Raw genomic sequence first — 26,610 nt, forward strand, 5'->3', positions numbered from 1 at the left:
GAGCTGGCCAAATTAATTGACTTACTATAATTAATATATGTTCAAGACGGTATCACTGAGGAATGATGTGCATTAGTGATACGAGATAGGGTCCGACCAGATTGATTGCTTTCAACATGGCCGCTCCCCTTTAAACTATTCACCGTTACCTACCCAGCTAGTTTGCGCAAAACCAACTCAACTGTTTAGTTTATAGTCTAACTAGTTTAATTAGTTGGACATTAATTTAATGCTAGACCTGTTTTGATTTCAGGAGAACGAAACTCAAAAAACGAACAACGGTATCCAGTACAGGTTACAGCTCCTTTACGCCAACGGTGAGTGTTACTCTTATAATACTATATTCAATATTTAAACTAAAATTTTATTTTGTAATATAAAGGCAATTCGATTAGAAAGATTACAATGTATTCCTTCGTCGGGCGTCATCAAAACTATGAAACTATAATTAATCATAAAATATATGAATATAAAAGCATAACAAATTGTGATTTGATGTTCTTATCTGTTTCCCTTTTAAATTATTAATTCAAGTTTCATATTCTTGAGAGAGATGATATGTTCTTCTCAAGCTCGATAAACTGAATATTTTTGTGTTATTATTCGGAATGAATTTGTGACAAAACAAGAGTACGAGATTATTTGGGTCTGTCGAATCTGCTTTAATAATTTTAAATTGAATAATGAATTATTATGTTTTAATTTATAGTTCTTCGATTTTTACCCAAAAAATCGGTGGTGTAAATATTTTTCACTTGTTTTTTTTCTTGCTTCTACAAATAAATTCACAATGAGTTTGGAGAGGCGTCATATTAAATTTACAATGTAATGGTTATAATGTAATAGTTAGTCGAGTTAGATACAGTATTGATAAAACATGTTAAAACAATAGGCAGTTCTTACGGTCCCTTAAAAAAGAGAAGATAATAAATTTATCTTGCCTTAAAATTGGTTATGAAGGTTAATTTGTACAAAGCTAGCCAACTGCATCATTGAACAAAACCTTCTTTTTGACATTAATCATCTAGAAGTTCCATTTATCATGGTTCTTGGGACTGGAAGTACAGAAAAGTGTGGCTTAATTTTGTCGAAACTGTAACCAACAGTAAAATTTAACGAATTTTCTCTTATTGAAAGACTCCACAATCCAACCAAGTTTTAAATACTTGTAAATAACTTTCAATAGTTGATTCACTTTCAAAATACCAAATAGCAAATAGAAGGCCAAAACAAGACGCTTTTACTTTGAGAAAAGTAATAATTGATTTAATCTCTCATTCTATAATTAAACGAATAAAATGAGAAGATATTCTTTAAAGGAATGATCTTAAAAATGGTTGTTGTTAAATGATTAACAATAAAAAATTCAAACTCTTTTATCTGATAGATTATTATTTTACTCAGTATTCTAATTGTATCAGTACTACATGGCAAATGTTGCAGCTTCTTAGTATTTGGAGAGTACTTAGTACTCTTAGCATATTGTATATTGTATCGTGAACACTAAATATATCCATGAGATATCTTAAAATAAACGTAATAACTGAAACAATAGGATTAACGTGCGATTAGCCGTCTAATGTCCTTAAATCGGCAAGAAGGACGACGGTATGAAAAGGGATTTGTAGAGATTACTGATTTAAAGGTCGGATTTGTGCGGAAATTAATCGTACGTTTGGGCATCCGGAGATTACCTGTATATAACTTATTGGCCGAATATGCGTCTTGGGATTTGCTAATTGCCGGTTCGATTATACTAATGGATAAACGATCCAACCCTTTGCGTTTTTCTTCGGCCTATGAGTGGGAAAATGGTTTATTTTTGTTGATTACAGATCAGAAAAACCATTAAAATTAATTACGCTATCAATTAATAATCATTATTTTGGTTTATTATTCTTCGTGTGTTGGTATTTTCTATAAAAGCCTACTAACAAATTGTACATAATTACATCATTTATAGGCAGACATGAAAAAATTAGTAAAACTTAAGAAATGTCTATTAAAAAAGAAAAAGAAAATATCTATTCATTTATTAATAACTTGAAAATATTCACTAACAATCACTTGTTTTGTAATATCATATATCATGCATAGGCGACTCCCAATTGCAGTCCTTGATCTCTAACACACTCCTTCAAATAGTAAGCTTGCTATTATAAAAACTACATCCTTCTTAAAAAAGCTCTCATATCAAAGGTTCTTCGGAGTTGGGATTCATGAAAACTTGCACGAATTGTAAAATTTTAACTATAAAATAAACCATTTTATTATATTTCTAAATATATCATTTTTTTAATTGGAAAATATTTTCTAACAAAAATCTACTTTTTAACTTTACCGTGACCTGTTAATAAGCCCGCTGTCCTATGCCAATTAACGTAAGACTAAGATCTCAGATAGTGTTCCGTTAAATGCGCACTCAATCAATTTAGCGTTACCGTTCGCGCTACGTTAGGCAAAATATCCCAATTAGTTTTAATAATAGCACCAAGCGTAGAATGTATCAAATTAATAATGTAATAACATAAGAAAATAAAAATGTTTTAGAAAAAGAAATCTGAAAACATCTATATTATTTTTCACTGAAAGCTTGACAATGGTATTAGTCTATTGCGTTTTCTTTTGTTACGATTCAGGATAAGAATGCGCAATTCTTACCATAATTTATTATTATTTATGTGGTGTTTAATGATCGTTAGCCAATGATTATTTGGAGATCGTGAGGTGCGGTCTGGTGTGAAGTAGGTTTAGAAAAACATTTTCTTTATTATGCCAACGTTTCGATCTTTATTGAGGTCATCTTCAGGGCTTTGTGTTGTGCATTTCAACAAAAAAGTTCTCTGATTGATAGCCGATGCAAGTTTCATCTTTCAATAAAAGCAATGAGAAGAAACTTGGCTATCACACCAGACCCCACCTCACGATCTCCAAATAATCATTATTATATATTATTATTAACTGAACTTACGAATTATAAGACGAGCAATAACTTCGTAAGTAAAATATTTAGAATCTCCATACTCAGAGATCATCTGACACCACCAACTATAGGTATAATGTACTTTGTATCAGCATTGCATGGAAATTAATCACCTTTCATGTTTCATGTTTTTCCGCGAAAAATAAAGCAAATAAAATCCCATTTGGTAAACCTCAATTATTAAAACGCCACTGTTCAACAGCCACGCGGTTAAACCCGACCCGTTAAAATTTGATAAGATGCCGTTGGCGAGTAAACATTTGGTGATAATAGGAAGAGAACTCTCTCTTCTTCCTGACGGCCCACTTTATACGTTTAATGTTTTAACCTTGGATTCTTAGAGCATTGCTAATGTCCTGCGGTTAAACTGGGCCGGGACAAAAGCGCGATTGTTCAAAGAGGAACGCATATTCCCCTTTTCCAGAACGGGAAACATGAATTTTTGACAAGGTCCCGACTCGCGGATTTTCTCGGATTTGCGGCGAACCGAGAAATAATCGGAATACCAGTTGAAATTTGTGCCAATTTGAAGAGACGCCGGGGAAAACTTTTAACTCCATTTTAGACCGGGGTTGAATCAATTATCCGCCCGGGCAAATAAACTCCCTGGTTAGATAGAGCGAACGCTTATTATTTCTCTCTCAGGTTTAAAAAAAAAAATCCCAAAAACTGTTTATTGCCAATCAAAGTAATATTTGAAAAAATGAAATGGCTAGTAATTTTTGATTAATTACCTACACCTCATTTATAATTAAATTTAACCGTCTACTAATATTGTATGGCCGAAAAATTTAATTTTAAAATTTCGTCTAAGAGTCGGCGGCGTATTGTTTTCCTGTTAGTGTCGGTCGGACAAAACAGACAAGATTTGTGTCATTATACAGCAATATTTTCTTTGATATAAACAAACAACAAGTTAATTTTTAAAATTAAACATATCATGCTTTCGAAAGACATAATTCTTTCCTTGTAAAGTCCTTGTTTTTCCATAAAAAAATAATTGCCTGTTGAAAATGCCTCCAATCTATTATATAAATAAACCTTTGATTTATATAATTATTTACGCAATTATTAATATGTATTTCGTTATCAAGTCATTAACAACTTATGGAATTCCAATAAGACTTCATTATTTGTTTACGCCAACTATAAATTGTTATGTGCACTATTTTCGACTTACTTGTCGAACTAAACACAAAATTTAATAAATTGGATTTGGATTTGTGTGGGGTCAAATCCGCACATGTACATACATACATACATACAGACATGCCGAGTTGGGCCTATTCGCTTCTTGTAGTCTCGGCAGGCCAGACCCACCCCAGGTGTTGGCAATGCGGGGTCAGACCTGTCTTATCCGTCTAGCCACCAAGGTTGCTCTCCAGGGTGGAGGCTATCAACATCCAGCTCAATTCAGCATTCAACGCACGCAGTTTCAAGCCCATTCATTCTCACGCTCATTCTTAAATACATGCAATCCTATGACATACCATTCAATTAGGGTGATGGAATACTCGATATTCCTCCATAACCCTTTACACATATTATACTAATATAATTGAGAATCGATGGGTTACTCTACATTCCGCCATCGACCCTCTCACATCAAACATCCGTGCTAATAAATTCATTCACTCTCAACACAACCTTTACAAACATTCACTCTCAACCCAACCCTTACAAACCTTATACAATTAACTAGTTGAGCATCGATGGGTTACTCGATATTCCGCCATCGAACCTCTCACATCAAACATTCGCGCTAATAAATTCATTTACTCTCAACACAACCCTTACAAACATCATACAACTAACCTAATTGAGTGTCGATGGTGTACTCGATATTCCGCCATCCACCCTCTCACATCACACTGTCATGGGGTAAGGAAACTCTTCAGTTAGATGGGAGACATCGAGCAATCTTTCTCTGCATACCGGACACATACGAGGGCTTTAGCCCAAAAGTAAGTGTCCGTATTTCAACCTCGCACAGCCTATTCTTAATCGGGTAAGGATGACACTTCTACGAGGCAGATCCTTCGAGGGACACGCATCGACAGTGCCCTTGATACGCGAGAGCTTCTCTGTCGATCTGGCCCATTGACGCTGCCACCTTCTTTTAATCATGTTTTTTATTACATTCTTTGCATTCGCCTTTTCATTACACTCCAGATTCATGTGTCCAGGCCCACCCAGACAACAACCCCGTTTTGCCTAATAAACTGTTTGTTGAACACTTTATTGAACAATTTAGCAATAAATACCTTTAAACTTATTCAAACACAGAAAAATGTGATATTAGAATTTTTTGAAACGTATTACTGTCATTTCAAGACTGAACTTAAGTTTCTTAGTAACTGAACTTCTAGTCTAGATATACTAATTTTTAACCCATTTTTGCTATCTTTCTTAATTATTTAAAATTAGAAGAAATAAGACAAAATATATTCAACATTTGTGTAGTAAGCTAAACATTTTAAAAAATATTTCTAAATATCCAATAATTTTTCAACATGTTAATACTTTTTGAATAAAAGGATTGGATTTAATATTGAATATATTTATTTCAGGTATCCGGCAGGAGCAGGATATATTCGTGAGGTTAATCGACTCCGTCACGAAACAGGTAAGCCGATTTGCCATAAGACTTTATGTAACCATCTCCAGGCCTGGGTGCGCAATCCAAGGCAAATTGCTCTTAATGACGGTCATCTCATGCAGTATTACCAAACTATTACCTGTCCATTAGTTAACGAGACAATCCTAGCAATTTTTTCCTCCCGACTGCCGTTTATAATTGAGAATGTTCCCAGACGCCCGCGCCTGGAGAAAAAGAACTGCTGACTCGAATGTCCGCATCTGTCACATTTGCTAATTGGAAATCTAGGGTTACCCCTCCAGTCGGCATTAAATGCTACCCGATACCCCTAATTCGTAAAATTTAATTTGCCCACCGAATCCGATACGGCCGGGGGAAAAAGAGGGGATGAATAATACCAATTTTCCGATATAATTACTGCAGATTGGCAGTAAACTGAGATAGCTTTTGAACACTTCTGATCTTAAATTTATATAAAGTATATGTGCTGATTTTATCCTAATTATATCCTCCTTTATATTCTCTCTCTCTCTCTCTCTCTCTCTCTCTCTCTCTCTCTCTCTCTCTCANTCGCTCTCTCTCTCTTTCTCCCTCTCTTTCACCCGTTCGTTTTGGCAGTTAGTGGAATCATTCTACCCCAAAAGTCCTCGCATCTATCTGTCCGCCTACCTTCTTCTTTCTCATTGTCTCTCACACTCTCACACCCTCTCTCTCTCTCTCTCTCTCTCCCCCTCCCTCCCTCTCTCCCACCATTCCTCTCTCTTATACACACTCCCTTCACTCTTACACACATACACGCATTAAACCGCCATACTTATATTTTGTGTTTTGAGAAATCAAGAAAGAATCACAGTTCGTTTAAAGATACATAATACAAATGGCTTAATCTTAAAGACAGAAGCTTTTACAGTAACTGAGCTAAAAAAATCACAAATTAAAATATTTGTATAACTTCAATCAACAGCTCTAATCCTCGGCCGCGATCAGTTACCTGGTGAAATTAAAATTAAACCTTCCCTGGAGGAGATAAAGGGGGCTCCGTCTCTCAAAGATCCCCGGGAGCGGTGGGAAACGTCTTGTTAAAGTGTGAAGAAGGAATTAGAGGTGGCTGTGAAAACGGATTAGCAGAGGTGGGAATTAGGCAAGGGGTGAGTTAGTTAGAAGGAGGCAATTCACTTCTAACCTAATCTCTACCTTCTCATTACTCATGTGTGGCTAGGAGAATTTCTCAAATCCACACTCATCCTTCCTTGCGGTTTATTTTATTAGAGCCGTTTAACGATCGTTTTCTTAATATATAATTCATTGCTTAAACAATTCAAAGCGTGAGTCGAGTTAATTTAGGTAAAAGTGCCATGTAACAATCAATAGTGACGAATAATTAATGTTGTGTTGTGTGAAGGAATAAAGCCTTTAGTTAAAATGAAATAATATGTGACCTACTTTTTTTTGTATGTAATTTAACTATAAACTGATAGGTTCAATTAATCTTGTAATGATTTGAAAAAATTTAGAAGAAGAAACAGCATTACACATTTCCAATCAATATTTCACTAATTTTTAATTATATTTTCCACCATATTTTTACTATTACAATGGAATATTTTATAGCCATCTAACTTTACAAACTATTTTTGACATAATTAGTGATCAATATGTACGTTGTAATTTTATATTATAACTGGAGCAGGGATGAGGCCAATTAGTAACAAAACATCTCAGTTTCTTCGTCGAACTTTAGAGGAATAGTATAAATAATTAATTAAACGATAAATGGTGGAGTGAGTGTGTCGTTCAATCTTTTTAAAAAGATAATTCCTTCTCGCAGTAAGTTGTTTTCAACGATACGGATTTTGAACCTACAGCTCATCATCAGGTTGTAGAGCTCCTTCAAGGTTCAAGTGTAACCTAGCTTTGCGCATTTTTAATTTATTTGTGCGATCTAGCACCATTTTTAAGCTAACGATGCTTGAGTTTAATGCTCTGATGGCTACCTGCCTCTCCGACAAAATAGCTATGTCCTTATTTTTGAATCCCCTATTCAAATGAAATTGAGTACGTCTCACAATTGCGTATGGGGGGAGGGATATGTGTAGTTGGTTTTACCATTTAGTACTTTCTTGTGTTCATCAGTTCACCAGCAAATAGTGTTTTTCTTGACAGACTGGTTTTTAAATGAGGATGGATGAGAAATCAAAATTCCGCCATGTTACCCTTTCCCCTACATATTCACGCTAATAAATAACTTCAATCTCATTATATATTTAACACACAAAAGACATCTAGTTAACCGCAGTCCGATCGTATTTGCCATGCTACCTGTTCCTGGTTCGAATACCTGAATAGGCCTTAGTGTTTTAATTTATAATAGTATGAAAATAAAGTATATAAAGAAAGTAATGCAAAGTGATTTGACCCGTCGTCCACGATTCTCAAAGAGAGTTTTGGTTGCTCTTTTCCAAAAGACATCTATGATATATTACGACAAATTCTCGATGTGCCCTACACGATTGAAATTTCGCAGAGGATAGAATGCGCTCGTTTGAGACGAGTTCATCCGGTAAAGCAAATGATTAGTGGCAAAATGACCTCAACCTATTTCCTAACTCCGAATAAATGAGATTCCTAATTTTCTTGGAGGGAAACCACGGGAATCGGATCTGCGTGCCAAATGGGCCCATTTTAGTAAGCAGAACTGGCGCTAAGGGACGAACCGAACGTAGAATTGCTAGAATCAACGCTCATCCTGAAATGTTGCTTAAGACAGTACGTGCTACCCAGTGTAAATCGATAAGTGCTAATGTTGTATGAATGTGTATCAAATCACCTACAGCAGCAACTTGGATGGTGCTGTGGCGTCGTGCCTGTTCACTGCATTCTGCGGCGCTGTTAATTTTTCTACAATTGACCAGTAGGCCACTAGACCGTGACTGTTTCACGTAAGAGCTTCTTTGATTTAATGAACTAATTAAGAGTATATTGATTCTTTAAAAATTCTCCTAGTTATTATATCCTGTGTCGAAATTGGATTTCTGTTTAGACGTATATTACAAGAGGACCACCTTGCACAAATTCAGAAAACGTATTGACAACATTAGTTTCTATGTATAGTTTATTTATTTGTTAATAATATCCTTGCGATTTCTCTGGAGTATCTCGGCCAAAAACCCCATCTTTTTTAAATTGGACATCACCTCCATTGGAAATCGGTACGAAACTATTCGCCAGGAGTAGAGGGATCGGGGAAAAAGAGGAGAGGCGCGGCATAAAGTGTGGAATGACTAAACCCACTTGTTCCCACTCTCTCCTAATGAAACAGTCGGGAGACGTCTGCTCGGCACTAGACCGGTAAAAAGGCCGATAAATTTTAATTGGTTTAATGGAGTGCGTGTACATGCTCTCTCTAGAATTAATGCTCCTAGCCACGGCCAAGGCTCACATCGATCTGCGAACGCATACTACAATAGCGACAGAATGCCGAGATTGTATTGTTGAAGGGAGAAATAAACACCTAAATATTTATTATATATATTTAAAACTGATGAGTTACTATTATTTTTGTTGCTTCTTGTTTGTCGTAAAAGGAAACACGTTTGTACTTTGCTGTCGTAAGTGTTCTGCATGATATTTTCCATAGCGAAACATCAATGATCACATTTCCCTCTCTAGTTAATAATATATTATTTTTTTTAATTGAACTACAATCCGTGCGAGGCAAATTCCCTAAATCATTCCAATAATTATAATCCCTATCACTCTCAGTATCATCACGAGGATCTCGGAAGATCATGGGGCCACGGTTTTGTTAGATATCGAGGATGATTATTGGGAAGAGTTCGGGAAAAGTTGTACGTGAGGATTAGAGTAAGATTGGGAAAATATGCGCGATAATATATATAGGGAACATTTAGGTCGTCAAGGATGATGCGGTTGGAAATATATAACGAGACGTTGATGTTGGATCGAAGGATTCGGAGACTGGATTCTCCGGAGATTGGAAAGTTTGGTTGAACCCAAAGTTCTAAGCCATATGTCCATATTAGTTTCAGTATTGGGATGTATGTAAATACTTTATTGTTAAAGAAGAGTGTAGCTCGGGTGCCTCGTAGTCCTTTACATAATCGTTATGAACAGTTCTTTTATGCCCTTTTAGGTCGGGAATTGTAGGTGAGTCGCTTGTCTGGATAGAGACCAATACAGGAAGAAGACATTTTCCTGTGCAGGGTAAAGGTTGTTTTGGGACTGTGTGGGTTTTAATTTAGACTAGCTATTTTTTAACTATATTTTTTAACAAGGGTTCGCAACAGCAGAGCATATCAACCCTCAGGTGTTTTTGAACGAACGCCATTTGTAAGTATGTCCGGTTTGAATGCAGTGTCGGTGGATTTGAACCCAGGACCTTTGCCTTACAGTGATGAGCGTCGTGTCAACGCCTATACCTTTGCGGCCACGTCGCACAGGCTCTTTGAACCATTATTTAATCGAATATATAGATGTGCCTGGAGGGATAGTTTTGCTACGTGCTCGGGAGTTGGAGCATAGAATAGCATTACCAAATCTTGAAGACCTTTTCTGATGACAGATTCCTCGAGAAAACTTAAACTCCGGACTCTGATGACTAGCATATAACTCTCCCTCAGTTTCTGGTTATGACTCGATCTGGACACAACATCTGAACTCTGTTTCTGACCGATTCCAACTCTTCATCTCAACTCTTTCTCTAACTGACACTGACTCACGGTTTCCGGGTGAGACAGACGCGTCTTATACCCTGCACTAGGTCTCGGTTGTGGTCCGATAATAACGAGTAAACAACGGACTGAGGCCAGTACCCTGACCAGTGCCCACGATAGCAGTTGAACAGTGGAATGGTGACGCCGACATCCAAATTGATGGTCGGGGATTATACTATAAAATTCGATTGAGGAATAGCTTAGACGTGACATAATAAAAATTGCATTGCATTGAATTTCACCATTAAACATAAATATAAGTATATGAGTAATAAGTAAAACGAGCGAGAAAAGAGGGCCCAGTAAAGTGATCAGCTCATCTATTCATAGATTACAGCTCCAGTCTTAATACACACTCATTTCCGAGGCAATATTTTTGTTTGTCTTTCAAAGCCAAAAAATATTAGCAGACCCATAAACAGGAATAATAAAGCCCTACACACAATGAAAATTGTTTTGCCAAATTGAAGGACAAATTATCCACTACAGCAAAGAATGTATAGCAAAAATAACAAATGTTTTGTTTCGTTTAATAGCATATAAACAACAAATAGCGTACAGTACATGCTATAATCCTAGAAATAGTCCAAACCGAAATCAATCAACGTCCGAAAGTTCGACTAAACCTGTCGCACTCTTAACTCTCAGACAAGAGAAGCTTTAAATTTTCTGGCAGAAGGCAAAAATGTAGAAATGATAAATCACCAAATTAACTACACAAAACAACACAGTACGACATTACACTAAACAGAAAGAACGACACTAGTTAATTTATGAGAATGCAAGAAAACAATGATTAGTAAACACTAAGAATATGTTGTCTCTCCGCTGTTTTATTGTCAATAATGTTTAAATATTAGAAAATAAAAGACTATTTAGGCTTTGGATTTTTGTTAAACTGGTTTTCATGATAGCATGCGCCGTCGAAAAGCATAGTTCTTTTTGTATGACAAGCTGTCAACACATGCTGCTCGTATCTCGCTGCGGCAGCATCCCGGTCGGAGATAAACTGAGTCGCGTGCACATCACGTGTCGAGATAGCCAAACAAAACTTCCCCAGGCAACAAACCCGAACCGGATTTAATTACCAAAGTAAATTCGTTCAAGATTAAATCCATGTAGAGGAGCAATTACTATGTGACTCAGGCCCTCCCTCCATTCTTCCACGAACAGGAGGGGAGCCCTGTTTTGATAAGCTAATCATAATAACTCGGACCCCGCGTATTAATTCCAATCATTATTAATGGCCCCCTTAATAATTTAGACGTTACTTCACGGCTTGAACGAGGGCTCAAAAACCATGAGGAGATACGTAAAAATTAAGATTTACTTTTTTTATATATCAAAGTTTTGTTTCATTATCAACGAAAAACTGATTTGAAATTGTAAGCATTAAATGTTTTGTCAGACGTCTGAGCAAATAACATATTTTTTACCAGTTTTTATGCTGAGTTTGCCACATAAGACCCAAGAAAATATTTATTTGGTAATATTGGCAAAACACAGATGACAGCCAGATCTTTTGTTATGAAAGTTTTAAACAAATTGGCAGTTTTTCAAACATAATTTTTTATATTTTAAATCTCAATAAATTAAATTGAAATTGAGTGTCATCTTTAGTTTTATTTGGCCTTAATTTGAATACTATGTGTTCATATGCATTTATAAAATTTTTTGTGTTTATTCAAAGATTGAATATCATATATAATATAAAATAAATAAAAAAATAATCATAGGTAAGATAAAAAGAGTCACTTGAAAACCAAATTTGACCAACTCTAATCAAAATATAATAAAGATAATTGCATAATATAGCATAGTATTGCTAATAAATGCAATTATATAAGTAAAATTCAAAGCTTATAACTTTCTCCTTTTGATATCTCCTTCCGCATTGCCTTTTTTTTCGATTCCGTTTTCGAAAGAAAGCCCCTGGGTCCGCCGCGCTTCGCGTTGCATGCAGTCAGAGGACAGAGGGGGGAGGGCAATTAAGAAGTAAAGTAAATTTATCGTTAATTCCCAGGGGAATATGTACTGAGTAGCCCCAAGGGCAGGACAGGTCCCAGGCGGCCCGTGCCCCACTGCCCCGCCGGGACTCACTAACCCTCCCCCATTCCATTATACAACGACCCAAGCACTATTTTTATATTGCAACCGCTTAATAAAACGAATTTCCTTGGTCCTCCTTCTTCTTATATACTAATTTCCCGCTATTTCCGGCGTTTCTGAACGTATCGCAGAGTGCGTGGCCCAAATATTTGAAAACTGAGGGTGTTGTTAACCTACAAATCGAGGATTTTACTCAACCGTTCACTATCTTGAAATAAAGTTCACATAGGTGACATATGAAATTTTCCTAGCTGATGTTTCCTCATTCCAATGATCTTGGACTAGTTGTTAGACGTAGAAAACAGGCCTTTATGAAGATACTTATCCAGTGAGACATATAAGATCTATTATAATCAATAATCCTGACTATTGACAGATTTGAAGAATCGCCTCTCCCCGATTAAGAAAGATCGTGTAATACAAGGGTGAACTGATTTCGATGTAAAAATGTAAACTGTAGGTGACTTCGTCAGAACTTACAAGATAAACAATACATTAAGTGAAATATTGTAAGATGAATGAGGTGACGAACAAAGCCCAAAAATAGACTGACAGAAAATGGCATTAGGAAGATCAAAATATCCTGAAAAGTTCAAGCTATGTTTATAAAAATGATCAGTGAAGGATTTTCCACGTAAGTGAAATTGCCACACTTTCGGTAAATTCCAAAGCCCAAGGAAAAATTATTAGTATCATCATTGCAGTAGTTTAACTGATCAACTTGGTTTGACAATCCTTGCTATTTGGTTATACAAACGACAGCTTTACAAAATCCACCTCTGAGCATATAGAACTGTCGAAACGCGTCTTAAATACCAACCTACAACTTCATCACTTGGAAGATCCACAGAAGATTTACTCACAATTATTACTATAACATAGAATTACTAACTACTAAGTAGAAGATTAAATACAAAAAGATTTGAAATTTGGACCAACACAGCGAGGATAAGCACATCTGGATAACTAAATTACAGGTTTATCACCAAGCAGACCACAGAGAAAAATCTCACAACAAAAGGATTTGTTGAAGCACATGTGTAAAAAGAGCCGACATAAGGCGGATTTCATAATTATCCATAATCAATCCCAGCAGCGCATCCCCGATGATAAATAAACATGTAGGGGGCGGAGAGAGGTCTTAAAAAGTCGTAACGGGCCTAAAGTAAACAGGCCGCCCCCGAATGGGATGGGCATTAGGGTGGCATCGTATTTCGATTATAGATTTAGATATTCAATTAAAGCTAGGAACATATCGGGAGGGAGGATAATCCCGGATCAGGGGGATTTGCCTGGTAGGTAAGGGAGGAGAGGCAGAGACTAGCCACGTACGTCCCAAGAAACCCTAATCCCTCCTCATGCGTGACTCCCGGCCGATAAATATTTATTTTTAACACACAACAGACTCAAATACGTGATTTCCGGCTTGTACCGCGCTTAGTAATCCAGGTGAACGTCAGGAAAATTCTATATTAGAGATCTAAAAACTGGGTGAAGGACAAAGAAGAAAACCCAAGGAATTACTATAACTATAAGAAGTGCCTAATTTTCTTGAATAAGGAAACCTAAATGAACATCCCTAACAGTAAAATAATTAACAAGAGCAGTAGTTAAATAACTTAAGTTGATAACAAGGCAGTGTGCAAGGCATTTAAATACGTAAATACGAAAAAAACAACGACGTTTTACTTTAAAACTTTTGAAATTCAACTTAGTTTTATGTCATAAATAAATATCACGATATGTACACGGATTTTTACAAAACTTAATACGAGTGAAGTATGTTCGGGGGTACGATTTCTTCACTAGTCAATGCTAATTTTGCAGTTTATTAAAAATGCTACTTACAAGTGAAGGCCACGGATGTGTAGTTAAATTTCTATAGTATAGAAATTCGATCAAACATTTTTTGGTGATATTAGGTAGACAGATATTACCCTAAGACCCTAAGAGCCGATTTTCTCATACAACTATTCAGGTTTGTTTTAAGATCCCTTTAAAGCCTTTGATGCAGATTTTTATAGCAATAAAAAAAAAAGATTTTTGGGCTGGATCGGTCACGTCGAAATTCTATTTGCCACGCAGCCATAGTTGTGAGTATTTATTGCAATAAATCTCTTTTCAACTTACCTAGCAAAGTAGTTGAAATAATTTTTTTGATAATTGTTTTCCATTTCGAAACCTTCGGTAAGACAAATTTTTGGGAAAGTTAAAGATATTTTTCTTTTTCGTCGTTTAATTACACTTTTAAACTAAAATTCATCTACTCTCATTACATCCTCCAATTTTTTGCCATTAGTACAACTGATTTTTTTTGTTCAAAAACCGCAAATATGAGATAATTTCAAACGATTCCGCTAATCCGTATGAAAATTAAACTCTCCAATCTACTTAGGTTTAGAACCCACTTGTAATGGGTTTAACATTCCTTCCGTGGAGAAAAAATAGAACCGGAGACATAAAATAACATATTTGAGGCGTTTTCGTTTATTTTATCCTTTTTTTATCTCTCTTATATACACGTAAATTCTAACATTGCTAACATCGGCTAAAAGAAGAGAAATTCAGTTTTTCAACAGCTGTCGTAACTGTGAATTTAGATAAAATACAGCGGAGTTATCAATTATTAAGAGGAACACCGAGCATCAGAGAGAAAAAATTGTGGCAGCGAATTCAGACTAAAATATCTAATTTATTGTTTCTATGAAAATTTGAAATGAGGTCTTTAAAGGGTGCTTAAAATAAATCGGAATTGTATTTTTTAAAAACGGTTTTTTGGCCTACATTACCTGAAGTGTATTTTGGTTTTTGTTACTGTTTATACCCGTATGTAATCCTATTTAATCCAATCGTGCATCTTATTTTTTCATGTTACATAAACAAACAAATTTCAATAAATATACAATAAAGTCAGAAAACCTATTTCAAAAAATTATTTTATATAATTTTTATCCCGGCTCCTACGTCTGATTGGCAAGAACGCTCAGACAGGAGTAAAATCATCAAAAAAAGGGGTTCTTTTCAGCTCTGAAGTCGTATGAATCTTCGGGGTGCCGGTCTTTTGACAAAAAAAAGCCCATTTGTATGTCGTTGGGGGATCTTAAACCTTCATCTAACCATCATTAGTCCAAATTTCTTCCCAATGTTAGTAAATATTTGGATTAATTTGAATATTTAACAATCTTGTTTTATATTCACCGGTAAAAACAAGAAAGATAAGATAATTGAACAAAGGCAAATATTGTACTGTAGGATTTCTCTATTGCCCTATCTGTCCAAAGTTTCTGGAGGCTCTGGTTTCTCTGGTTACTCTAGAAATCTCTTTCTCCTACTGTCATCTAGATCCAATACAATACAAATAAATACATTCTCACCTATATACATTTTATTCAATTTGGTGGATGGAGGACTGAATATTCCTCCATCGATCTGCATACAATAATACTAATGTAATTGGGGTCGATGGGGTACTTTTATAAATATTACGTCTATTCCGCCATCGACTCAAGTCACGTACACAGTTCGAGGGGCGATGGGGATGCTATTCCACCATCAGCCCCTCCCCATTCACTCTAATAAATACACTCACTCATACAAAACACATTTTGAAGGCGATATACAATAAAAAATTCCCAATTCCCCTAAAACGCGGAACAGGGGACCCTGAATCTCGCTACTGTGTTCGAGAACTCTTCTTAGATCCGGCGGCATGCCTACACGCTCTCTGTATGGAGCCACGGCATGACACGCCTCTTTTATGTGGGACACATCGAGCAACCTTTCTCTCCATAAGGGGCACCTGCGCGGGCTTTGCCCCAAAAGCAGGCGCTCCTTCGATATTGCCATGGTTTTAAGGTACATGAGCACATTCCGGGGTTCGTCTTCGCTGATTTCACTAGACGTGAAAATTTCATTTATTTTTGAGTTTTCTGTAATGATATAACCATGTTCACGGTAAAAAAAATCTTTAAATTGTGCTTTCTCTTAAACTCAACTATATCTATACTTTTTCGTTCACTCTTGTAACCCTTTCCCAAGTAACTACATGCCATACTCAGCATGGTAGACGTCAGCAACAACAACATCATAAATCATATATTGACAGACATGAACTCTTTAGATGCAAACATACAAGTCACACAACTAAAAAAGAATAAACTTCATTTGCCTTAATGATAATTAATATTGACAGCCAACAAGTCGACATTTACAGAAAAACAAGTATCGGCAACATCATACCGGCTACACCCATAAAATGGCAGCTAATACATCACACCGAGGCTAAAAACATCACCGATGACAAAATAGAAATAGGAACTAAAAACAATAACACAACTGCTTCACCATAAAATGATCATCAAAATAATAAACAAAATCACATAAAAAAAAGGTCTCTAAACGGACAAATTCACATATATGGCAAATTAGGCATTAAAACAGCACTGAAGTCCACGAACACAATCGGTAAACCACACAGTCAAAACCAACTTGATTGATAAAACCAACTTCGATCCGCTCGGACACCAACTTCCCATCTCAACCTCACCTCTCGAATTTTCCCTCCTTTTTGCCATATTTCAAGTGTCGTGTAATCTATTTGATTCTCGGCGACAAATGAAATGGCCACGGAGAGCTTTCGTGAAGATTTACGTCAGTTTAATTATTAAATCCATTACAGTTCGTGGTCCGATTGACCAATTAATTAATTAATCTTTATGAAAGGATCAAAGTCACGATAGCTTAAGTGGTAGAGCAGCGGCGTATTTAGCCGAAGGTCGTGGGTTCGAATCCCGCTCGTGACAATGACTTTTTTATCTCAACCAATACCATTCATAAAGATTAATTAATGAAAAAAGTTAATTGGTCCAACGGACCACGAACTGTAATGGATTTGCTAATAATATATGTTCACGGTAAAAAAGAAAATCTTTAAATTGTCCTTTCTCTTAAATTTAACTTTATCTATACTTTTTCATCCACTCTTGTAATTTATTCTACCATTGAATTAATAATTTAAGATCAAAGTCAATACGCCTGTGACATTTAGTCATTCATTCATCGTACAATAGCTTGTCGAGGAGGAAACCACCGGGACGGTACTTAACGTCCATGGGTCTTATCGAAGGATCAGACTTGGGGGGTGGGGGGGGTGGAATCTAATTAATGACGTCACCAGAGAGATTGTCTTCATTCATGAACATGACCTTTGCCAAAGGGTTTTCATTAATCAGACCTGTAGCTGTTTTGACACACGGGGTTGTTTACCTATCGGTTCTATCTATGGAGTTGTTCATAATTAGACAAAAAAAAATGGTCGGTGCTAAATAAAAGTGATGTTATCTATGCGCATTGTACAGTGTTGTTGGGCTTAATAACGGAAACTTGTAAACAGGTGAGATGAAGCATTGGTCCCTCTCTGCTCACAACTTTCCCCATTAGCCCGCCCATTATTACCCGGGTCGGTGATCAGGCTGTTAGACCGAGTTAACCAAAACACCTTCACAATTGTCACCAATCGCCTTTATCACACTAGTAAATTTATTCCGAGTAGAGATCAATCTGCATGAAAAATAGTAAATAGAGCCTGGATACTTAGCAGTACCCCTGAAAACTTTGCTGATTTTTAACAGCTTTTGTTTTGTTTGTTAACCTTTTTCAATAAAAAAAAGGTTAAATGGTTATTACTTTATCCAACATGGTCAAAATAAACATTTCTTAGCTTTCTTATGGTAAATTGTTATAGTAAATCATGGGGTCTACGGGGTGATGATCCAAGGCAGGTAGACATTTCCAACCATGTGGTCCACCCATCTCAGTTTTGGCATGACAGAATCGTTTCACTTTCTCGCCATCTTCAGTGGTTAATGCTTGCAGATATATCAGACATAGTCGAACTATTTTTAATAATTAATTGCTTAACTAATCTTGAGTTTCTTTGTTAGATCATATTTATTTTCGCTCAGATTACTTTTCTCATTATCCAGTATTTTATCACGTATTCAACACGTACTAATCATCAGCAGAATACATACTGTTTGTTTAGGCTGATTTTATCTTAAAAAAAGAAGCAAAACAAAAACCATTTAAACTGCTGACTGTGTAAGATGCCCGTTATAAAACAAGGTATTTAAGTTGTTCTATTCCCGTTTTACACTTGCGAGGGGGGTTTCTAAATTTGTGAGCCTTCGTATATAAATAATGGTTGGAGTTGGCTTGTTTATTTACCGGGGTGTTTATTGGTTGAGCGCTCTTCCCCCTTGTTCAATGATCTCGAGAGCGGATTCCTCATTGGGTTGGCATCCTCTTTGAAATCTACTCCGGCTCCTCGGCGTAAACAAACAGGAAAAAAATGCCAAATCTTGATTCGCGATGTTTCTAAATCATTTTTGTTCAAGATCGGCATTTCTGAGTTGGTCTTGATTGGCCATTAACAAATATGTGGTGATTAGTGACCGTGAGGAGTCCATGATTATTCGGAAATCGTGAGATGCGGACTGGTGTGATGTACGTTTCAGAATAACATTTTCTTTATCGCGCCAACGTTTCGATCATTATTGAGATCACCTTCAGGGCCTGGGATTTATAAACTTTGTTTAAATTTTACAAATATATGTAGGATGTGAAAATGTTTTTCTGAAACCTTCATCACACCAGTCCGCATCTCACGATTTCCGAATAATCATTAACAAATATTCTAAGAGAGAATTATTTTCATGTTTTGGAGTTGATAATTAAGTGTTTGTTATGTTTTCCAGGCGATTATCTATGAAGGGCAGGATAAAAACCCGGAAATGTGCAGGGTTCTGCTCACACACGAAGTCATGTGCAGGTAAGGGATGAATATGATATACAAACGTTCTGTACGCCCCTTCATTTCATTTGATTACTATGTATGTGGTCCAACTTAAAAAACATAAATAAATAAATTCACAATTATACATTAAAATAATTCAAAAATATTAAAGCAAAATTGATTGATCAAAAATAGAAAATACTAAGTATTTTTAACTAATTTAAATGGATGACAAGACAAAAACTTAACAGTTTAGACATGCTTTTCTGCATCTAACAGTGTTTTCGAAATAGTAATCCCATCAATTTAAATTGATTTTTAAACCATATTGAAATGAACATTTATTGCCTTGAAAGAAGCTTCAGAGTTATATAATACGTTGATTGTCCACCTTCGTATACATACTCATATAATATACTCCAACTTCCTTTTGGCTTTGGAGCTTGATATCTGTGCTTTTCGGAGGCTTTCTGGCTAAAGACACTGAGTTGTGGTAAATGCCTTTTTTTGACTTTTGTGAAAATTCGTTTTAGATGACCCATCTCAAAAATGAAAAAAAAAAACACAAGTTGAAAAGAAAACAACTACAATGAAAACAGTGAAATTGATAGTTACTAATTTATTTTTCTTTGAATCACCGAAGAATGCACACGATTACATTGAAATGTCATATTAATGGATTTTCCTTAAAATTGAATTCGTATTTTTTCTTTACTTTGCCTTTTCTGACAAATCACAATTTTACGAATAAAAGCTTTTTCCTGAATCCAATCAACCAATAAAATCATAATAATCATAATAATTAATAAAAAAACTTTAGAATCATTACGTAGATTTTTTGGAATTGTTATGGCTAAGAATTTTAGAATGTACGTTTTATCATAAAGAAAAAATAAAATAGGAAAGAATTCAAAAATTTCGGAAGAAATGTTTGTTAATTTAAAAGAACTTATCATAGAAAATTTTCAACCCCTAACTAATAATTAATTTACAAACATAAGTATTAAAGTTTAGTTTAATTGATTTCATAGTTTTTGAGAAAAGTGCATCAATGTTGAGTTATATACCTCATACTGTTAAGATTGGCCTTGCATAGTGAATATCAGTTTGTTCACACCCGTTTTTATATGAAATTAGGTCAAATTGAAAACATTTTAAAGTTTACAAACACAGGAGAAATAAATGATGAGTGTGTCTCGGCGAGAATGAGAAAAGGTGATTGTGCTTGAATAGTTAAAAACGAAAAATGTGAGACAAATAAAGAGAAAAAAACAACAAGATAAGATAAGATAGAGAGAGAGAGAGAGAGAGAGTGAGAGAGAGAGAGTGAGAGTGAGAGAGAGAGAGAGTGAGAGAGAGAGAGAGAGAAACTGATGGAGGAGAGAGAAACAAGCCAAGTTAATAACAACGAAAGGAAAAACTAAAATCAGATATATAAGAAAGAAAGCGAAAGGGAGAAGGCATGTAAGTAATAATGAGCAGACAAAACGAGCGATTAGCGTAATTGTAAGAATGACTGTATGAGAATGTGAAAATGAATGATAGAGAGAGAAAGAGAGAGAGAGGGAGAGAAAGAAAGAGAAAGAGGGAGAGAGAAGACTGATGGAGAAGAGAGAAGAAGTGCCAAGTTAATAACAAAGAAAGGAAAAATTAAAAAAAAAAAAGTAGCGTAATTGTGATTGTGTTAGGAACTGTGTAAGAATGAGAGAATAATTGGGAGAGATATATAAATAGAAATAGAGATGGATAGCAAAACATAGATAGATAAATATAGAGTTAGATAGATAGATAAATAGACAAAACCAAGTTACTACGACGAGTTACAGACCGATCTCCCTGACAAACTGTCTGAGCAAACTCCTGGAGTTCATGATAAACTGTAGTTCCACCTGGTTCCAGTATGAGGCAAATATACGTACATACATGTGCGGATTTGAGCTTATATAAATCCAAATAGAACGCCAAGTTAGTTATGAAGAGAAGAGAAAAAAGGATATCGAGTAATTGTGATAGTAAGAGTAAAAGATAGTGAGTGTGTGTGTGTGTGTGTGTGTGTGTGTGTGTGTGGAGTGTGTGTGTGTATATGTGTGTGAAGTGGCTGTTAATAATATGTCAAAATATTCTGATAATTTTATATACCTATAATAATTAAATTAAACAATAACCATCTCTTATGTTATATATGTAATCCAATGATAGATAACTACACCAACTAGCAAAGGTTGGGGGTGGTTCCTTACAAATTACGGATAAGAAGAATAACAGTAAAAATGTTGCTATGGTTAGCCAAATGATAGGTATTCAGGTGTCTCTTTCCTACCGCGATATAAAGAATAATAAGCAAAAAAAATCATCAATTTGGGTCATAGTTCTGTAATACATATTTGTATTAAATATTACTTATATATCAGCAATAACAACTAGAGAGCAAAGTAGCTCCATTTGGCCAGAAATCGTCCACCATCGCGAAATCGTTAGACCTTCACGCCGTGACATTTTTATATTTCAAAATTTTCCCCTTTCCACGGTGAAGATTTCACACCCGTGGGACGTTTCGATTAAATCAATCCTCGGTCAGCTAGCTCCTGGGGCGAGGGTGGCAGGTCCCTTGTTATGCCATGATTTGAGATGGAAACGACTCCCCCTCCCCCCGCATACCGAGCCAGGTAGTCAATTCAAGGGTCCAGGGAAATGCAAATCCGGAGATTTGAATAATAGGCCCAGGCCGCTCACTTGACCGCAGGGGCTAATGAATGTTTTCCGTCAATCAAACTTTTTAATATCCTCGGCACCCTTTCAACTTTTAAGTGAAACGTCTGACTCCTTTGAGACCCACTGTCAATCCTAAGTGAAAGCATTTCATACATATAACATTACGGAAAATTCTACTATGAAAGACCATTAAGTGGAGATAAGTTGATGAAATGTACCAATAAAAAAGTCTGACGAAGAAACCTTATTCAACAAATCTTTATATCAAGACTGTTCGTGCTAATATAAATATTATAACGCTTCAATATCTCTCTGTCTCTTGTTTTTACTATCTCTCCTTCTTGGTTCTCACTTGTATCTATCTACCTATATTTATTTCAATTATTATGACTCTCTCTTCTCTCTATCTCACCATCTCTTACTGATTCCCTTTCACTCTCCCAATAATTCCCTCCTACACAGTCACTCACACGCAATTTCTGCCACTTTTTGTTTTTTCTCTTTTTATTGGCTTTGTTAAACTTCCTTTTCTTTATTCCATCGTTCTCTCTCTCACTCACTATCTCTCTAAATCACTCATTCTCTCTTTCTCACATGGTCATTCACTCAATCACATTTACGTTATCTCCCACTTTTCAAATTTGTCCTCTCTTTGTTTCTCACTTAGCATTCTTGTATGTCCACTATTTCTCTTTCTCTCAAGCAAAATCTCTCATTCTTGATCTCTTTTTTAAACACACAATTACCATCTCTCTACCATTATGTACCACATTTTTTCTCTCTTCCTTTCTTCTGTCTTCTACTCTTTCACCTAGCATTCTCTCTTTCTACTTCTCTCTCTCACTCTCTCTCTCTCTCTCTCTTTTTCACTCTCTCTCTCTCTCTCTCTCTATTTCTTTCTTTATAGGGGATCTGGGATAGGTTGGTAACAGTTGGCCTATTATGACCTTTCCCACCGCCACCAGTGTTGGACAAATGTGCATTCGCTATATGTCTATATCTCTTCAATAAGCTTAAGGCTTTAAACCAAATTCCAAAGCTTTGTTTAGGAGGTAGAAAAGGTAAAAGAATCCTTCAGACCATGTATTTTCCTGTCCCACGAATTGGAATTTCAACCTGCATAGGCCTTCGCACCACAGTGTACATGTTCCGCTCTTTTTCTTCTTCCTGGCAATATCAGCAGAAACTTATTTCTGCTGTTCAGTGTACATATGTATGTCTCCAAAGTCTGCAGTTAGTTTCTGTAATGATCCTTTAATGAACATTTTTGCATGCTTCTCTCCTGCAATCATATTGAACAATCTACCTATCTACCTACTGTTCTACGAATCCATCTATTTATCTAATTATTTTTTATCTATCTATCTTTATATCTGTTTTCATTCTTTTTGATCCTCTCCCATCTTTATTAATATTTAATTCCACTTAATGCACTTCTAAACCTTTCTTAATCTTTAATCAGTAGACTGGTTTAATAAAATTTTTTTAAAAAATGCTTCAAATAAATGTATAAACTAAAATCAACATAACGCAAAAATCTTGTGTCCAGGGGGGGACAGAGTGGTTGGATATAAGGCCGACAAAAAATAAGGGTGATACCCTTTTGCATATACTCGATGATTCCATTTGCAACCCCATTTCCGATGGTTCTCCGCTCACTTTTATGTCAAACTACCTAAGGGATATCAAGACATTGACTCATCCCTCGTAGTTTGAGACCGCAGCAATATGTTAATGCCTTTACGGACTCAAAACTAATGCACTAGCCTTGTAGTTTTGGAAGTCACCCCTCTGCTCCCAGGGGACGTCCCACCCCATCTTAGAGTCCCCCTTTCTTTATATATAAATATAGAGCGGGCGGACAAATTGTTATATGCTGTTCTGTTTCCAAAGAGAGCGTCTACTAATAATCGGGTTTTTTCATTTTATTAAAAGCAGCTGAAGATATCGTAATTTGTCTCTGGTCTAATTTTGTTCTCAGGAAGTACTGGGCTTTCCTGTTTTTTAATTATACCTCATTTCTTTTAACAAGACAGTCATTTCTTTAACTGAGATTTGTTCCAAGTATAAATAAAAATATCTGTTTTTTTTTTTTTTTTTAATGTGTTTTTATGACAAACTAGTTACTTATCTTTCGAAAAATCAGAATCATGTGAATTATTATATTTACGTTAATTATTATTACTATTTATAATTAATTGTCATTACTATTTTGTATATATTAAACAAATAGCAAGCAAAAGAGATAGATAAATCGAGAGAATGATTTATATATAGACAGATAGATAGAGAAAGATGGAATAAATAGCAAGATAAGGGAAGCTAAATAAAAATATAGAGCGGAAATATGAAAAAGTGAAAAAGCTTACTTAATTATTAGGAGAAAGAGAAAAACAGAGACAGGGGGAGAGAGAGACAGGGAGACAGAAATAGATAAATAAATAGATAAATAAATAGATAGATAGAGAGGGAGCGATAGAGAGGGGGAGAGAGAGAGAGAGAAAGAGCGGAGCGGGAGGGAGGAAGGGAAAGACGAAAGAAGTAGGAGAGAGATAGAGACTGAGAGAGAGGTAGATAGATAGATAAATAGATAGATAGATAGATAGATAGATAGAGAGAGAGAGAGAGAGAGAGTGAGAGAGAGAGAGAGAGAGAGTGAGTGTGAGTGTGAGTGTGAGTGTGAGAGAGAGTGAGTGTGAGTGTGAGTGTGAGTGTGAGAGAGAGAGTGAGTGTGAGTGTGAGAGTTAGAGAGAGAGAGAGAGTGAGAGAAAGAGAGAGAGAGAGAGAGAGAGAGAGAGAGAGAGAGAGANAATATATATATAGAGAGAGAGAGAGAGACTGAGAGAGAGGTAGAAAGAGAGAATGAGTGAGGGAGAAGTAGAAAGAGAGTGATAAGATGAGAGGTAGGGGAGAGGCAGAGATAGATAAAAACAGAGATTTAGTGGGAAGGAACTTTTATAATTACAATTATATTTTATGTACATAGACCGTTTGCACAAAACCTTATAAATTTTGTCTCCCACCTACTCCTAATTTTTACCTGCTGATTAAATAAACGTAATGTTACGAATAATCTCTACTTTGTTTCAGCCGATGTTGTGATAAAAAAAGCTGCGGCAACAGGAACGAGACACCCTCTGACCCGGTGATTATAGATAGGTAAGTGTCAGATTTTGTCAATAGCCGACCTATAATTACCATTGACAATCATTGTGCTTGGCGCAAGGGAGCCGATCGCAATAGTGACAATCCTGTTCTATTTATTTATTAACGTGGTCATTCCCCGCTGGACGTCATGATGTCAAACGTCGAAGTCTGAGTCGAACCGGTCCAAAACCTTGTGGCATTACCAGCCCACATCTGGCGCATATTGATTTTCGGTTAGAACAAATAATTATGGAAAAAATATATGATAAAGTTGATAAACAATTATAAAGTTTTAATATTATTGTACTATAAATTAAATACAAGTAGAAACCATGGAGAGACTCTCGTCACAAAAAATAACTGTATTTATTTTCTGAAGTGTGAAATAAAACCAAAATACAAAAAGAGAATAGAGTTACTATGAAACTCTACAATTACAAAAATAATTCTAATTAGAATAATATGTACGAAACTTAATTAAGCTAATGTTAAAAACTCAATAAAATCTGCATTCAATGCATAGTTTTAATGGAAAATAAAACTGTAGGAACATCAAATATCAGTGTGTCCTACCGCACAAAATCAAAAAGTTTAGAAAATATTTAACAAAACACTGAAAGTGAGGCACGTTTAAAGGATTCAGACAAGCATGCCATTCAAAATAAGTATCAAACATTTAACCAATGCTTAAAATCTCATTGATATTTTTAAATACGAAGTTTGCTAGGTTGTTATTTTCATTAAATAATGGGCTTTATTTAGAACACCTTTAACTAAATGACCCAAGATATATTATTTTACGTTGTTCTTATTTACTATTATTGAGATTATTTAATTTTTTAATGTTTTAATCAAATTTAATAATTCGTACAGCACCAAAGTGTTTTATAAAAATAAATGTTTTGACCCCCCCTAGTAGCTGGAAACGGGCTTTAACGCGTTAGGAGCCTATTTCCTTACAATCGAAAAAGTATAAGTGGATGTGTTCCCTATCGATCTTTCAAAGGGAAGAGCGAGCGAGAGGGTGAGGGAGCGGGAGAGAGATATGGTCGGTTAAAGGTCTAGAAAGGGACCAAGAGACAAAATGGCTCCCTCGCCACCAATCCGGACTCACCCTCTAAAAATAGAGGCTCCCTTTTTAACCGGGCCGAATTTAAAGCAGAGGGAAATTATTGAAAAACATCTAGGCGGTTTTGACGGCAAACATAGCTTCCCGGCGTAATTGGCCTACGACAAAGGACGATGACAAAGGGCTTTTCAGGGACTGAGGATCCCCGCAGCTCTGTGGGCGGTATGTTTGTCCTGGAGGATTATCCCTTAGACCATCTGGCAAACCCTTCGCGGAACAACGCCCCGATCACGACGGTATAAAGGCCTTTTGTTTGCCATCATAATAATTGCTATTGCAGGAACATAGTACAGTGATTTTCCAGTTGTTTCCTTTCCAAACTTGCCAATAGAAAATTCATGAATTTCTTATTATTTTCAAATAAAACCGGAAAAAAAAGTTAAAAAATAATAAGTATCAATTGGT

The 26,610-nt window shown here is 35.8% G+C and overlaps 1 protein-coding gene across 4 annotated transcripts in view; it reads left to right on the forward strand.

The window, feature by feature from the left end:
* The window catches only part of LOC106662038 (transcription factor collier), a 141,670-nt gene that overhangs the window by 36,345 nt on the left and 78,715 nt on the right, over window positions 1-26,610 (forward strand). For all 4 annotated transcript variants that reach the window (XM_014385842.2, XM_014385843.2, XM_014385839.2 and 1 more), the window contains exons 3-6: window positions 254-317; window positions 5,554-5,609; window positions 19,180-19,253; window positions 25,020-25,088. In XM_014385842.2, coding sequence (XP_014241328.1) covers window positions 254-317; window positions 5,554-5,609; window positions 19,180-19,253; window positions 25,020-25,088 — 263 coding nt within the window. The remainder of the gene's footprint in view (window positions 1-253; window positions 318-5,553; window positions 5,610-19,179; window positions 19,254-25,019; window positions 25,089-26,610) is intronic.

The sequence above is a fragment of the Cimex lectularius genome, unplaced genomic scaffold, assembly GCF_000648675.2.
Source record: "Cimex lectularius strain Harlan isolate CLEC.00 unplaced genomic scaffold, Clec_2.1 scaffold59, whole genome shotgun sequence".
NCBI classification, from domain to species: Eukaryota; Metazoa; Arthropoda; class Insecta; order Hemiptera; family Cimicidae; genus Cimex; species Cimex lectularius.